The following is a 16,414-nucleotide window of genomic DNA, read 5'->3' as shown; positions in this document are numbered from 1 at the left end:
TTCTCCCGAAATTAATCTATGGATTTCACACAATCACTATTAAAACTCTACCAGACATTTTAAAATAGGAATTGTCCAATTCTAAGATTTATATGACAATGCAAAAGATCTAGAATAGCCAAAGAAATCTTGAAAACGCAAATCAAAGAAGAAAGATTTGTACTACCTAACCTCAAGACGTACTATATAAAGCTACAGTAATCAAAAGATTGTGGTACTGACTCATGGATGGACAAATATATCATTGCAACAGACCAGAAAGAGATTCACATTTATATGGTTATTTTACTATCGACAAAGGTGCCAAAACAATCCAATGGGAAAAGGAAACCTTTTCAAACAAATGGAGCTCAAACAAATGGAAAGTCAAATGGGTTTAAAAGAAAACAAAACCAAACCTTGATTCCCTTCTTCACACATTCATAAAAATTAATTCAAGATGGACTACAGACCTGACATAAACCTAAAACCATAAAACAGGAGAGTATCTTTGCAGCATGGGTGTAGGCAAAGGTTTCTGAAGCCATAAAAAGCAATAACCACAATAGAAAATTTTGATGAATTAGACTTCATCAAGGTTAATTACTTTGTCTCATCAAATGAAACCATTACAAAAATGAATGGGCAATCTACAGATTGGAGAATATATTTGTAAAGCATGTATTTTACAAAGGGCTAGTATCATCCAGAATATATTAAGAACTATGTAAGTCAATAATAACAAGGCAAACAAGCAAAATAAAATGGGCAAATGCCTTGAACAGATACTTCACAAAGGAAGATATACAAAGGCCAATAAATACATGAAAAGGTATTCCTTATCAGTCATCAAGAAAATACAAATTAAAACTACAATGAAATACACATCTACCAGAATAGCTAAAATTAATGTTGGTGAGGGTATGGAACTCTCATTTATTGCTGGTGTTAGTGTAAAATGATGCCGCCAATTTGGAAAACTGGTAATTTCTTAAAAAATTAAACACCTATCTTACGACTCTGCAGCTCTACTCCTAGGTATTATCCAGGAGAAATGAAAACATATGTTTACAAGAATACTTATACAAGAATGTTCATAGTAGCTTTACTCATAATAACCAAAAATCAGAAACCACTCAGGTGTTCATGAATAGTAAAATGAATAAACAAATATGGTAAATTCATACAATGATATGTTACTCTGCCATAAAAAAAAAGAACTACTGATAACACAACATGGATCAATCTCAAAAACATGTTGAGTGAGAAAAGCCTTACACAAGAGTACATATTGTATGATTTCATTTATATGAAGGTCTAAAACAGGCAAAGCTAACCTATGGTGAAAAAAATCAAGAGTGGTCGACTCTGGGGGAATGTGGCAGGCACTGACTGGGAAGGGGCATAAAGAAACTTTCTGCAGTAATGGCAGTATTCTATATCAAGTGGGCAAGCTACAGCCTGCAGGCCAAAACTGGCACACAGCCTGTTTTTATGAATAAAGTTATGCTGGAACACAGCCAGGCCTGTTCTTTTACATATTGTCTATAGCTGTTATTATGCATGCAATAGCAGAGCTGAGTCATTGCAACAGAGACTCTATAACCCACGAAGTCTAAAATAGTTACTATCTAGACCTTTACGGAAAAGGTCTGCCAACATCTGCTCTGTATTTTGATAATGGTTTGGGTTATACAGGTCTAAGTGTCAAAACTTGCTGAATTATCTGTGCATTTTACTGCACATAAATGTAACCTAAAGAAAAAAAAAAAACGAATACTGAGTTCTAGTCAATGATATGCATGCTGAAGTATTTATGGATGAAGTATACTGACATAAGTAATTTTAATTTTGAAATGTACCAGAAAAACAAGGTGGATTGATAAATGCAGAAAGGAATGGATAGAGCAAAAACAGCAAAAGTTAACTATAGAATCTAATTGGTAGGCATATGAGTATTCTTTCTACAATTTTTTCAACTTTTCTGTACCTTTGAAATTTTTCTTAATACAATGTTGGGGAAATTTTTTGAATTAGGTAAGGAAAGTATACAATACATGCCCACAGAAATGAACATGCCAAATCAAAATACTTTGTGAAGAACTTTATTCTAAAGAAATAAATCTCGGAATAGCATGCTTTTTCTGAAGAAAATTCAGCTGCAAAGATCTTTATTAATTCTTGATCATTTCTGTTAGGAGTCAGCATGCACACATCAGTATTCATTATAATTTATGCTCTTGATAAAGAGGAAATTTTATTAAACACACAATACTTGAGATAATAACTGTTTGGAACAGTAATATATCATCAGAAAACCCTTACAGTATAGCATACCTTTTATCTAAGCACCTGAAAGCATTTTATTAGCCAAACTCAATAAATTCAGGGACTTTAGAGATACCTAAAGCAGAACAGGAGAGAAAAAAAGAATAAACTGGATTCTTAGTTTCTTCCTTTAATTAATTTAATCCCCCCGTAGTTAAATAAATCTCACTGAAGTCATCATGCCCTTTTTTCCAATTCTGACAGGGAGAACAGCTATTTTACAAAGAAGCTGGATGGTGTAATGATTAAGGGCACAGTAGCTATAGCCAGTAATCCAGGTTCAAATCCTGACCCTCCTGTATTAACACCAGGAAAGTTACTTAACCTCTCTATACCTCAGTTTCCTTACCTGTAAAATGGGGGTAATGACAGCTATTATTCATAGGGCTGCTGTGAGGATAGTACATGTCAAGCTGTTAGAGCAGGGGCTCCCAACCCCTAGGCTACGGACCAATACCATCTGTGGCTTGTTAGGAACCAGGCTACATAGCAGGTGAACAGCAGGTGAACAGCAGGCGACCAAGTGAAGCTTCATCTGTATTTGCAGCTGCTCCCCAGAGCTAGTTTCATCACCTTTACCAGTTCCATCTGCGCCTTTCCTTCACTGCGTATTTGTGTCAATCACAGTTTTGGTAAATGCACAAGCTAACCCTAGCCAAAATGAGTAAAAAACAAACGTGACTGGAGAGCTTCTTTGAAAAGGGGGAAAGACCCAATGATGAGACAGCAGAAGACTCTAAGACTGCCAACAAAAAGAAAGCTGCATTTAAAAGAAAATACCAAGAATCCTACTTAAATTACGGGTTCATTGCAACAGGTGATTCACATTCTCCAAGCCTGCTTTGTATAATCTGTGGTGACTAGCTATCCAATGAAGCCATGAAACCTTCAAAACTGCTTAACCACATGGAGACCAAGCACCCTGCATTAAAAGACAAGGCTTTGAAGTTTTTCCAAAGGGAAAAAAAAAAGTGAACACGAAGAACAGAAGCAATTATTGAAGGCCACCACTTCATCAAATGTGTCTGCCTGAGAGCATCATTCTTAGTGGTTAATCACATTGCTAAAGCCAAGAAGCCCTTTACTATTGGTGAAGAGCTGATCCTGCCTGATACTAAGGACATAGTCGTGAAGTTTTAGGAGAGGCTGCAGCTCAAAAGGTGGCATGTTTTCCCCTTTCAGCTAGCATAATAACTAGACGAATTGATGAAATAGCAGAGAATATTGAGGCATAATTGTTAGAAAGAATTAATGTCACTGTGGTATGCAATACAGGTTGATGAGTCTACCGATGTTGACAAGACAACAATGCTTGTTTTTGTCCGATATGTTTTTTCAGGAGAATGTGCATAAAGATATGTTACGTGCACTTTTGTTGCTAACCAACACCATAGCTGCAGAACTATTGAAGTCTTCAAATGATTACATATTAGGAAAACTGAATTGGTCATTTTGTGTTGGTATATGCACGGACAGAACGGCTGCCAGGACTTTCTGGTTTCTGGTTTCTGGAGTCTTTCTGGTTTCACTACTAGGGTCAAAGAGGTCACTTCTGAATGTGAGTCTATGCACTGTGTCATCCATAGAGAAATGCTGGCTAGCCGAAAATAGTCACCAGAACTTAACATTTTGCAGGATGTGATTAAAATTATCAACCACATTAAAGTTCATGCCCTTAACTCACATTTGTTCACACAGCTCTGTGAGATAGACACAGAGCACACACATCTTCTCATACACAGAAGTGAGATAGCTTTCTAAAGGTAGATTGCTGTCCAAAGTTTCTGAGTTGACAGCCACTGCCGAGATTTCTTTTAGAAAAACAGTCACCAGTGGCAGCACATCTCAGTGACACAGATTGGGTCACAAAACTTGCTTACTTGTGTGACATATTCAACCTGCTTAACCAACTCAATCTGTCACTTCAGGGAGAATGAAAACTGTGTTCAAATTGGAAGATAAAATGGCTGCATTCAAAGCCAAACTGGAATTATGGGGGTGGATGAGTGAATATTGGAATTTTTGAAATGTTTGAAACATTAGCGGGGATTCTGAAAGAGACTGAGCCAGGGCCTTCTTTCTCCCAGCTAGTACGTAATCATATATCTCAGCTTTCAAAAGAATTTGAGCATTACTTCCCAAACACAAAAGGCCCCCAAACTGAGAAAGAATAGATCCATGACCCATTCATGAATAAATCAGGTGAATCAACTTTGTCCGTGGAAGAAGAGGATCAGCTGCTTGAGATTGGAAATGATGATGGCCTTAAAAGTATGTTTGAGGCAACTTCAAATCTCTATACGTTCCGGATTAAAGTCAAAGCAGAATATCCTGAGATTACTACAAAAGCACCAAAAAGTCTGCTTCCATTTCCAACATCTTATCTTTGTGAAGCAGAGTTTTCTGCAGTGACAGCAACCAAATGAGATTACAGAGCAGACTGGACATAAGCAATACACTTCGGGTGTCACTGTCACCTATCATACTCAGATGGGACTGTCTAGTTTAAAGAAAACAAGCTCAGGGCTCCCACTGATTCTGCATTATGGTAAGTCATTAATTATTCATTATATATTACAATGTAATAACAATAGAAATAAAGGGCACAATAAATGTAATATGCTTGAATCATTCTGAAACCATCCCCCACTCCCGGTCCGTGGAAAAATTGTCTTCCACAAAACTAGGTCCTGGTGCCAAAAAGGTTGGGAATCGCTGTTAGAAAACAGTATTTGGCACCTAGAAATTACTCAGTAGTGATCATTACTATCATTTCATAAAAGCGAATGCATTATTATAAATGTAGAACAATAAGATAGGCTCCTAACATTTTAGGACTAACAACTACACTGGCCCTCTTGCTATTCTTCAAACATGCCAGACACACTCCTCCCTCAGGGCCTTTGCACTGGTTATTCCCTCTACCTGGAATGTACACTGCAGACTCCCACACCTCCTTCAAGTGTTTGTTCAAATGTCACCTTCTCAATGAGGCCTACCCTGATTACCACCTTATTGAAAATTGCAACCCACTTTCCTTACTTGGCTTTATATTTCCCCTAATCTCTTTGTACCATATTATATAATATACTCTTTATTATGGTTATTGACAATCTCCTCCCTATTAGGCAACAAAACTCAGTGACAGAAGGCATTTTTGCTTTTTTATTCACTGACATATCCCAAGTACGTATTTAAATATTTTTATCATCTGGTCTAATCCTTTCACTTTACACATAAAAAAACTCTAAAGAGACTTGAATCAAGCCTACCTAGTGAGTAAGGAAATGAGCCAGAAACAGGGACTGTGACTCCCAGTTCAATGTCATTTCTACTATAGCTCACTATCTCCCTGACTCCTGAACATTACAGGAAAATCACAATCATCTACAATTTTTCCCCAGGAAGATTTACCTTTGGAATTTCTTGGCTTTGTAAATGCTGTTGTGCCTGAAACACAGAAATGCTCTGAAAGGCAGTGGAAACCTGTACTGGAAGTGTTGACAGATGAACAGAATAAGATGGCTGATTTGGAAGGGCTATCCCAGAGCTTTGATTGAGAGTCTGCTATTGCAATCATGTTTTTGATAACGAAAAAACAAGTGCTAAGCTAGAAGATGGCTGCCACTGTGGCTGGACAGCAGAACGCTGCTGAATACATGCTGGCTGATGCTGTGCTAGGCTTTTCTGCAGAAAAATCTGACAGCTGTCTAATTCCTGAAGCACTTGAGGCTGCTCTAAAGACTGTATTACATATTGGGATTTCACTGCCGCTGGTTGCAACTGTGTTTGCAAAGGAAGTATAATCTGGACCATATTTGTAATGGCCTTTGGAATACCTGGTAATGGCTGAATTTGTTTAGGTGCCTGTGAATGAGGTGCATGCTGCTGGAAGGCAAAATGTTGGCTATACATAGACTACAGTTGATTTATGTGACCTTCTTGAATAGACAACTGATGGCTATTCTATGTTTATCTATGAGATAAATGAGTCATCTGCTGATACTCAATGAAAGCTAGGTGAGAAACCTGGCTTGGTGTGAAACCTTGCTTGGTGTTATATGTGATTTGGATAGCTTTGCAGATAACTGTAGGGGCTGGATCTGGGTCTGTAAGCAGGCCTGTTGAATGAAGGACATCTGCACAGGGTGTTGAAGCTGTCTTTCCATGGCCCTCTGGGCTTTTGGCTGCTAGTGTCCAAAACTGACATCTGCTTGGGATGAAGCTTCTGAATGCTGTACATCAAATAAAGTCTCAGTAGAACATGTCTGTGTAGCTAATGTTGATGTTAAATATGTCTTTTGCTCCTATATTAAAAACTTACTACCTTTGTGTGGTGTTAAATAGGCTTGTTGTTCAGATGTCTGTATTACATAAGGTGGTATTGAGTATAACTTCTGATCTGTAGAGTTTGTAGTATGTACTTTCTCGCTATTAGGAGAGTTTACTGTGTATACTTGCTGGGTTATGAAGGTTGCATATTTAGTTGTCTGGATGGTGTCAGCAGTTTGCCTGAATAAGGGACACGCTCAAGAGGTAGTGCCTGATAAGCAGGCTGTTCCATGGACACCACGGGATAAGCTGCTTGGATCACATGAGATGGCTGGTCTGGAATAGGTGACTGAATAGGAGGTTGCACTGGGTAAGCAGGCTGCCCATGGGCTGGGGCCAAATAAGAGGGCTGCACCATGGGTGGGACTGGTTAAGAAGTCTGCATAGAATAAACTGGCTGTGATCCCAGTGGATGTACAGTGTAAAGAGGATGCTTGAGGGCTGACAGTGAATACACAGGCTGTGCTAGAGCCTGGATTGGGCAAGTTGGCTGTGATGGGTAAGAACCTTGTTCCTGGGGATGTATCACAAAGGGCAGTTGCTCAGGAGCCGTTAATGGGGAAGATGGTTTAATTCTGCAGGTAGTCCTAGATAAGTGTGTTGAACAGAATAAGATGGCTGATCCAGGGGCTGAATCAAACTTTCAATATCACTCTTTGGCTGCTGCCATCTGGCATGAGCTTCAGACTCTTGCAGAACACAATCCTGCTAAACATTTTTCTGTGGTGATGCCATAATCTGAGGTTGTAAATTTAATGGCTGCTGCTGAAAAAAGGCATGGAAACAAAGTTTCTTCAAGTGTATAGTCTGGCTTTGTGGCACTGAAGAACCTGGAGTTATAGACTCTTGATGCACCACTAGGTATAGCTGGGATGCTGAGTGTATCTTTTGTGAAGGCTGATGGGCCCCTGAATGGCCCTCAATGGAACTAGAAGGAAACTGTACTGTACCAACAGTATTCTGTGCATTGCTCACATATTGAGCAGAGGAATGATTTGACAAAGCTTGAGGGTGCTTAACCAGTAAGAAACTAGAAGTCTGATTGGCATCTGGTGATTTGGTTAATGCCTGATTTCCATTTCTAGGGCCAGGCTCAAGTTAAAGACCAACTGTTGGATGCTGGGAAGTCATTTGTGAAACAAGCAATATCTGAGAAGAAACTACAGAAAAGACTGACAAGTCTAAAGTCATAAGTTGAGCTGAAGTTTGTCCATCTGTTCCAAAGGTCAGCTGCAGTTCCTGATTCTGGTGCAAGGAAAATTCAAATTATAAATGCATACACCATGCCTATTTTAATGGGATTGCCCCATACAGAATGAGAGATAAAATAACGCTTTGTTCTAAAATTTTCAGCAAGTAATCGAAAAGATGCTTAGTATAGTATAGCATTAATCCTATAAAAATCCTAATACCATGAGTAAATGCTAATTGAATAAGAGGCTGAGACCAGTCCCAGCAACATACTACTCATGGCTTCTCATTTATTATTGCAATTGCCACATCCCTCATTCAAACCCTGGCGGAGATGCAGAATCACTAAATCTGACACCTTTATACTCCACACAGTAGAAATTCTAAAAAGAGGCTCAAAAGGATTTCAATATAGTAGCTAAAATGAACATAGAAGCTCTCTCAAGAGGAGAGGTGAAAGTTGACTGAATAAATACAGGTTGGCTACAATAATTCTTAGAACTTGAAACATTACATTCATAAAAAGACCCCAAATGTCAAAATTCTTCCTTATGTGGTTCCTATATATTAGCTGAAAAAAGCAAGCTATAAAATAGTATGTATGTGATGACTGTGGTATACAAAATTCTATATGTATACAGAGAAAGACAAATCTAGAGGCTCGACCCCCAAAACGTAAATAAGTTATTTCTAGCTGGAGAGATAACAGGTGATTTTTCACTGTCTACTTTATAACTTTATGAGATTTATTTTTAAATAGGTAAATAACACTTTATAATAATTTTTAAAACATATTTTTAAATTTTAAAAAGACATTTTATAATACACATACCTGGTACTTCCAGTGGCTTTTCCATACAAATGGCCTGTCTTGACTCATGCTGGGAACTTCCTAAAATCTCTCAAAGGTTCACACACCCCAAGCAAGCAGCATCTGGCCTCGGTGTGCCTTGTACCTCTTGCTAAGCAGCCCCAAGCTCAGCACTAGCAGCAGCCAGCCTCGGTTTGCAGCTTAACCTCTCCAAGGCACCTCCAAGCCCAGTACAATTGCGAAGCATCTGCAGATCACTTTGTAGTTCATACCAAGTGGCCCTGGCAGGGTACAGGCAGTGGATGACCTTGACCTGCAACAGAGTCACTCCCAAGAAGCCCAAGAACCACCACACCCAGTGGCCAGCTTCAGACCATACCAGAACACCACCCAACAACCTCCACAAACAACACACATAAAGGGCAGTCTAGGCAGGCACCACAGCCCTGCTAAAGTGAATCCTGCTTTATAGGGTCAGCCCCTATACAACAGCTCTTCCACTGTACTCACAGCCAGTCCTCACGACCAATCATGCCAAGAGTCAATCCCTCCCAATAATATGCAAACAGCAACCAAGGCTCAAATACAACAGGAGGTCACACACAACCCATACAGGAGACACACCTGGAGCACCTGACTCAGGTGACCAAGGAGACTGTGACACTAGACCCCACAGAAATCTACTATATAAGTCTACTCTACCAAGACCAGGAGACATAGCAGCTCTACCTAATACATAGAAACAAAAACAGGGAGAAAGCCAAAATGGGGAGACAAAGAAACATGTCCCAAATGAAAGAACAGAACAAAGCTCCAGAAAAAAAACTAAACAAAGCCATCTACCAGATGTCGAGTTCAAAACATTGGTTATAAAAATGCTCAAGGATCTCAGTGAGAACTGCAACAAAGAGACAGGAAACATAAAAATGGAGATAGAAAATATAAAAAAGAACCTGTCAGAAATGAAGAATACAATAACTGAAATAAATAATACATTAGAGGGAATCAACAGTAGGTTAGATGAAGCAGAGGATCAAATCATGATTTGGAAGAGAAAGTAGCAGAAAACAACCAAACAAAACAGCAACGAGAAAAAAGAATCCAAAAACTGAGGATAGTTTAAGAGGCCTCTGGCACAAGGTCAAGCATTCCAATGATCGCACCATAGGAGTACAAGCAGAAGAGAGAGCGAGCAAGGAATTGAAAACCTCTTTGAAGAAATAATGATGGAAAACTTCCCTAACCTGGTGAAGGAAATAGACATACAAGCCCAGGAAGCGCAGAGAATCCCAAACAAGAGGAACCCAAAGAAGCCCACACCAAGATACATCATAATTAAAATGCCAAAGGTTAAAGACAAAAGAGAGAATCTTAAAAGCAGCAAAAGAAAAGCAGTTAGTCACCTGCAAGGAAGCTCTCATAAGATTGTCAGCTGATCTTTCAACACAAACTTTGCAGGTCAGAAGGGATTGTCAAGAAATATTCAATGTGATTAAAAGGTCCTACAACCAAGATTACTCTACCCAATAAAGCTATCATTTAGAATTTAAGGACAGATAAAGAATGTCCCAGGGAGGTTGGGGGAGGGTTAGTAAAAAGGGGGAAGGGGTTAAGAAATACAAACTTGTGGTTACAAACTAGTCATGGAGATGTAAAAGATAGCATAAGGAATATAGTCAGTAATACTGTAATAATTCTGTATGATTTCAGATGGATACTAGATTTATCAGGGTGATCATACATTATATAAATGTCTAGTCACTATGTTGTACACCTGAAACTAATATAATATTGTATGTCAAGAGCAATTGAAAAATAAAAGATTATTTAAAAAATCAAAGAACTAAATAAATGGAGAGATGTTCCATGTTCATGGATAGTAAAAATCAATATTATCAAGGTTCTTTCCAATTTGATCTAGAGATTCAATGTAATACCAATCAAAAACCCATCAAAAAATGAAAATAAAAAATAAAAAATTCACATACCTGTATACCTATGTGGTTAATCCTAAGTTAATTTAAGCATCCACTTTACACACTTTGCATTATAGTCTTTGAGACAAATCAAACAACATATATGTAGCATATTACCTACAAACACTAGCCAAATACCAGGCACTGTTAACTATATCAATAAAATCTACCTCCGGCAGATTTTAGATGCATCAGGCATTTGTCAAGTACATATATGCTTTCTCCTATAAGACTGTGAGCTCCTTGAGGGCAAGGATGATATTTTATTTTGTTTTATATCCCCAGAGATGTTAGTCTCAATCAAAAGTTTGTTAATGAACTGTGACAGATTATATACCAATCTCTTACAAGAAACAAATGCACCAGCTGCTAACTAAATCATATACAGAGAATGCTTGATGCTCGGACTATCTCATTCCCGAAGCGTGAAGGCATATGCAGGGGGTGGTGGGGATGAAGAAAGAAAATTGAATGATGGCAAAGAAAAGCGCAACCACATGTCTACAGTTCATAACCTAGAGAACCAGGATATAGTCTTGATATATGAACTCACAAAGACTGTTTACTCATTGTCAAAGATGAGTAACACTGACTCTGAGAGTCTAAAAGACAAAAACACTTATTTTTCCTACAGATATAAACATGAACCAAAAAAGTTCCAGAAATCCCTCTTCTAAGTATTTACCCCAAAAAACTTGAAAACATTTATCTGCAAAGATATATGCACCCCGAAGTTCATAGTAGTATTGTTCACAGTAGCCAAGACATGAAAACAACCGATGTGTCCACCAATAGATGATTGGATAAAGAAGATGTGGTACATATATATGATGGAACAGTACTCAGCCATAAGAAAAGATGAAATATTTCCATTTGCAACAACATGGATGGATTTTTGAGATTATTATGCTAATAAGCAAAATAAGTCAGACAGAAAAAGTTGAGAAACATATGATTTCATTCATATGTGTGATATAAAACTAAAAGCAACAAACAAACATGACAAACAGAGACTCATGGACAAGGACAGTGGGTTAGTGGTTACCAGAGGGAAGGGTGGAGAGGGGGAAAGTCGATAGGGGTAAAGAGGGTCAAATATTTGGTGGTGGAAGGAAATTTAACTTTGGGTGGTAAACACAATACAATATACATATGACGTATTGTTGACTTGTACCCTTGAAAACTATTTGATTTTATTAACCAATGTCACCACAATAATTTTAATTTTAAAAAGTCAAGAATTTCAATAAAAGTGCTAAAAATTGTAAGAGGCTATGAAACACTATTTCTAATTAACTGAAAAAGACATCCTTCCACATTCAAACCAGGCTAGAAAAGTTCAATTCAAAGAAGAAACCATCATTACCAGAGAAAGAGATCCAAGTCTTGCATAAATCTTTTTTATCCATATACAGAGTTCTCAGTTTCTTTTCCAATTACACAAGAAGTGTCTCAAGATTCTAGTTACACAATGTTAGTTTAGGCACATCCTCAAGAAGAATGTCTTAGGTCAAGGAAAGCATAAACAACTTTAAGTTTTCAGTGACTTTTCTACAACTATGACGAATTTATAAAAGATGGCCTTTGCCTGTTATAAAATCTAGGCAGAATTAAATATGCTTAACTGAATATAAAACCTCTAAAATGTATCTTACCTTTATCTGTGAGACCTTCTGGACAGTTAATGGGGAAACCTGGGGTTGTGAGACAACTGGAGGTCCAAGGACATGTATAGGCAAAACAGTGGACTGACCTTGAACCAAAGGCAAAATCTGGGGCTGAGTGAGCTTTGTCTGTTTCTGCAACTGTTAAATAAGGGGGGGAAAGGATTAAAGATAAATACTCCCAGTAAATTATTAATACATTACAGTAATTAACAAATTACAGTAAATACATTGATTATATATTTAAAAATATAACAGTACACCTCACCCCTGAAACCTGCTGGTAATGTCCTGTTAGCTGTTGGGATGGATAAATTTTCCCTGGAGCATTTATTTCGGCCTGTGGGATGTTAGAAACCATTTGAGAGCCCATCACGTGGTCTGAGGAATAGGCTATACTGGGCTGACTTGTATCTGAGTGTATAACTGATCCAGCTCCTGCTTCGGACGAATTATCACCTACGACAAAAAAACAAGCAACAAATAAAAAGTGAAAACTCGAAGCACGAGGTCCAAATGGCATAGTAAATGGTGTTTAATTTTTTTTATTCTGACAACCTAAAACATCTTCAAATAAAATATTTACATTGCAGAATGAATCAAAAACCGTCATGTAAACTCTCTGTGCTGACGACGTAGTATAACTAAAATTTTCTTAGTGAAGCAAACCTAAAAACAAAGAATCACATAATTCCATTTGCTGGCTATTTCATGTATATCCCTAACTAATCTAGAGTTGCCATTAGGATTTCAGTAAAATCTAAGTGTCATATTCTCATTCTCATTCTCCTAGAACCTGGCTAGAAAATAATACTGTCTTTATAGAACAATTAGTTATTACTATGAAAATACTGTGTCCTTCTAGAGAAAAATTAGAGGAACTATGATCATTTTATACTTGAGTCTAAAATACAAAGGGTCTTAAAGTCCAGAAAATTCCTTCTTGAAGAATAAATCTTATCTTTAGTTTCAAATGTTCTTTATTAAAGATTTATGTTAGACCTTTAAAAATGGTTTAAAAAAATATAACCCTATGCAACTAGTACCTTAGACAAGTCACAACAAAAACAGTTTTAAATTTTAAAATAAAACTAGCTGGCTTATCTATTTTAGTGATTTTGTAAAAGGATTGATGAAATGATAGGTAACAGAATGCTTTGAAAATTACAAAAGTACTATTTAAATATAATGAAATACAATTACACATTCGTTTGCTTTTATAAATTATAACTGTGTTACCTGTAACAGAGGAGCAGTGCTGCTGTGGGTTTTTTTGTAGAAGCTGTTGTCGAACATGTTGATCAACTTCAGTTTCTTCACATTCAGCCCCAGTGTGCTGAGCAGGGGGCAAAGTTGTATTCTGATGTTGAGAGAGAACATTGACCACAGACTTGCACTGAGAATCCCTGCGTTCTTCCAAACAGCTGGCTGGCTTCTTCTCTCTTGTTTTCTTTATCAGGGTCACCCGGTCTCTAATGGATTTAGCAACAGCTTTGGAATCACTTTCATGGAAGAATCCTGATTTGACCTACAAACAAAACATAATAAGCAGACTACATCTTTAACATTTAAGATTTTAACCTTTTTTTAAAAAAATTAGTGGAGTTATTTTGTGCCTACAAATTCCAAATGTTATTAAATAACAGTCTCTATGTTCTTTCTTATCAGACACATAAATGTCAGAGCCTTCAATCAGCATGAGAAAAACAATACTATTATCAAGCATTGTTGAAATAATTCTGGCTTTAAACAAAACAAATGACTTGATGTTTCAGTACATGTAGTCTTATTAAAGGTCATTTATGACTGCCATTAAGTTTTCTGAAAGATTAAAAAGGTTTCCTCATTCAGCAACATTACGTGTCTGCCTACAATGTGCCCAGTAATGAGCTCCAGAGACATAAGGTAACTAAGTTGGTCCTTTGTCCCATATGAGCACACAATCTGGTGGTGAGGAACGGATACGAATTTAACTTAAAATGAAATAATAGGTAGAAATGAGCTACTGCAAAAGCCCCAAAAGAGCACATGCCTCTCTGAAGGAAGTAGAGAAAGTGTCACAGAGGAAGTTAAACTCTGACCTGGATTTTTAAAAAAAGGACTTACAGGCTATTAAGGAAAGTATAGATGAAGTTTAGAGATTAATACTTTAGGCAGAGGGAAGTATGCTCATAGCAAAGCTTATTGGACATTAGAAGCGCGAGAGAAGAGAAGTTAGGGGCTTGCGAGCTTGTTGTTTGAGAGGAACAGAGCTGAGTAGCAGAGAAGAAGACTTAAGGAGACGCCATGGTTTATCATTCTCAGTCCTGCAATCTGCTTTTTAAAGCAGCAGTTCCCAACCTTTTCAGCACCAGAGACTGGTACTCCTATGAGATTCTAATGCCTGATGATCTGAGGTGGAGCTGAGGCTTCCGGCCTGCCGCTCACCTCTTGCTGTGTAGCCTGGTTCCTAAAAGGCCATGGACAGGTACTGGTCCATGGACCAGGGATTTAGGACCTCTGTTTTAAAGCATGTATTGGGGATCTGCAGGCTCGGGAACATTTCATGGTAGTTGGAAGATTATTAAAATGTTAGATGGAGTCCACATATTTAATTTCACTCCATTTCAAAGCTCAGAAAACCCCACAGTAAATGGATTTTTAAATTATAAACATACAAGGACAGGAAGAATAAGAGAAAGACAACACCAACAATATTTTGGACTCTTTCGAACATGGAAAACAAACAGATAAGTAATTAGAGAATTTGGGACCTAGCAGACTTGAAAAAGGTGATTAGGGAAAGCTGAGAATCAATCCCATTTATGCTGAAGAATACTCATAAGGAACTGGCAGTACCAGGTATTGACAGAACTAGGTAAAGTCAAAAGAGATGACTAAAATAAGGAAGACAAAAGAGTTTTGAGAAGCAGTTAGTGATTTAGGTCCCTGTATCCCAACTTCCATTCCACACCTTTGGGTGATTGCTTCTTCCCTACCCAAGAAGACTAGAGTTCAGTTCTCTGGAGAGGGTAAAAGAGAGGACCTCTGGACTGTGGAACATTAGGCATGGTTTAGGGTATGGCCACCAGGTAGAAAACAAGAAAAAATTATCAAATGCATGCTGAATGCCACATGCAGGAACCTCCAGCCCTCTTCCCTGCTTGACTACCAGAATACCAGTAACCAGATCCTTACCCTCCAGGAAGGACACTGAAAGATATTTCTCTATGATCAATCCAAGGAGAAAGATCTACAAATATTGATGTCAGAGATTCCCTAATTAATGGCATCACCCAGATACCCTACAGTAGAGGTCAAAGTTAACAAGTCCAACACAAGCAATCCTACTGTCCAGTCAGCTTATTAATCCTTGTGGCAAGCAAAATTATGACCCCTGAAAAATGTTCCATCCTAATCCTCAAACCTGTGAATATGATGAAATGTCACTGTGATATGCACAGTTGACCTTAAGGCAGGGAGATTATCTGGGTGAGCCTTTTATCAGCTAGTGATTCAACATGCCATTGCTGACTTTGAAGATGGAGTGGAGGCATATGAAAAGACTGAAGAGCAGCCTCTAAGAGATGAAAGTGACCCCCAGTTAAGAGCTATTAAGGAAATGGGGACCTTAGTCTTACAATTGCATGGAATTACCTTCTATTCTACTAACAACCTGGATGGGCCTGAAAGAAGATTTTCCCCTTCAACCTCCAGATAAGAGCCCAGGCCACCAACATCGTTTTAAAAATTTATATATATATTCAATGACAGTTGACATACAATATTATATTAGTTTCAGGCGTACAATGCAATGATTAAACATTTATATAACTTATGAAGTGATCGCCCTGATAAATCCAGTACCCATCTGACACCATACATAATTATTACAATACTACTGACTATATTCCCCATGCTATACTCTATATCCCCATGACCATTTTGTAACTACCAATTTATACCTCTTGATCCCCTCCCCTCTTCACCTGTCACCCATCTCCTGACAGCCATCAAAATGCTCTCTGTATGAGCTTGTTTTTATTGTTTATCCTGTTCTCTAGATTCCACATATGACATTTGTCTTTCTCTGTCTGACTTACTCTACTCAGCACAATACTCTCTAGGTGCATCCATGTGGTTGCAGATGGCAA

The 16,414-nt window shown here is 37.9% G+C and overlaps 1 protein-coding gene across 2 annotated transcripts in view; it reads right to left on the bottom strand.

The window, feature by feature from the left end:
• Positions 1-16,414, bottom strand: part of WNK3 (WNK lysine deficient protein kinase 3) — a 124,976-nt gene that overhangs the window by 69,939 nt on the left and 38,623 nt on the right. For both annotated transcript variants that reach the window (XM_011383401.1, XM_011383402.1), the window contains exons 7-9: positions 13,521-13,809; positions 12,550-12,740; positions 12,273-12,422 (exon numbers count right to left, since the gene is read on the bottom strand). In XM_011383401.1, coding sequence (XP_011381703.1) covers positions 12,273-12,422; positions 12,550-12,740; positions 13,521-13,809 — 630 coding nt within the window. The remainder of the gene's footprint in view (positions 1-12,272; positions 12,423-12,549; positions 12,741-13,520; positions 13,810-16,414) is intronic.

The sequence above is a fragment of the Pteropus vampyrus genome, unplaced genomic scaffold, assembly GCF_000151845.1.
Source record: "Pteropus vampyrus isolate Shadow unplaced genomic scaffold, Pvam_2.0 Scaffold518, whole genome shotgun sequence".
Lineage (NCBI taxonomy): Eukaryota > Metazoa > Chordata > Mammalia > Chiroptera > Pteropodidae > Pteropus > Pteropus vampyrus.
This window is presented reverse-complemented; position numbering and strand designations above follow the sequence as displayed.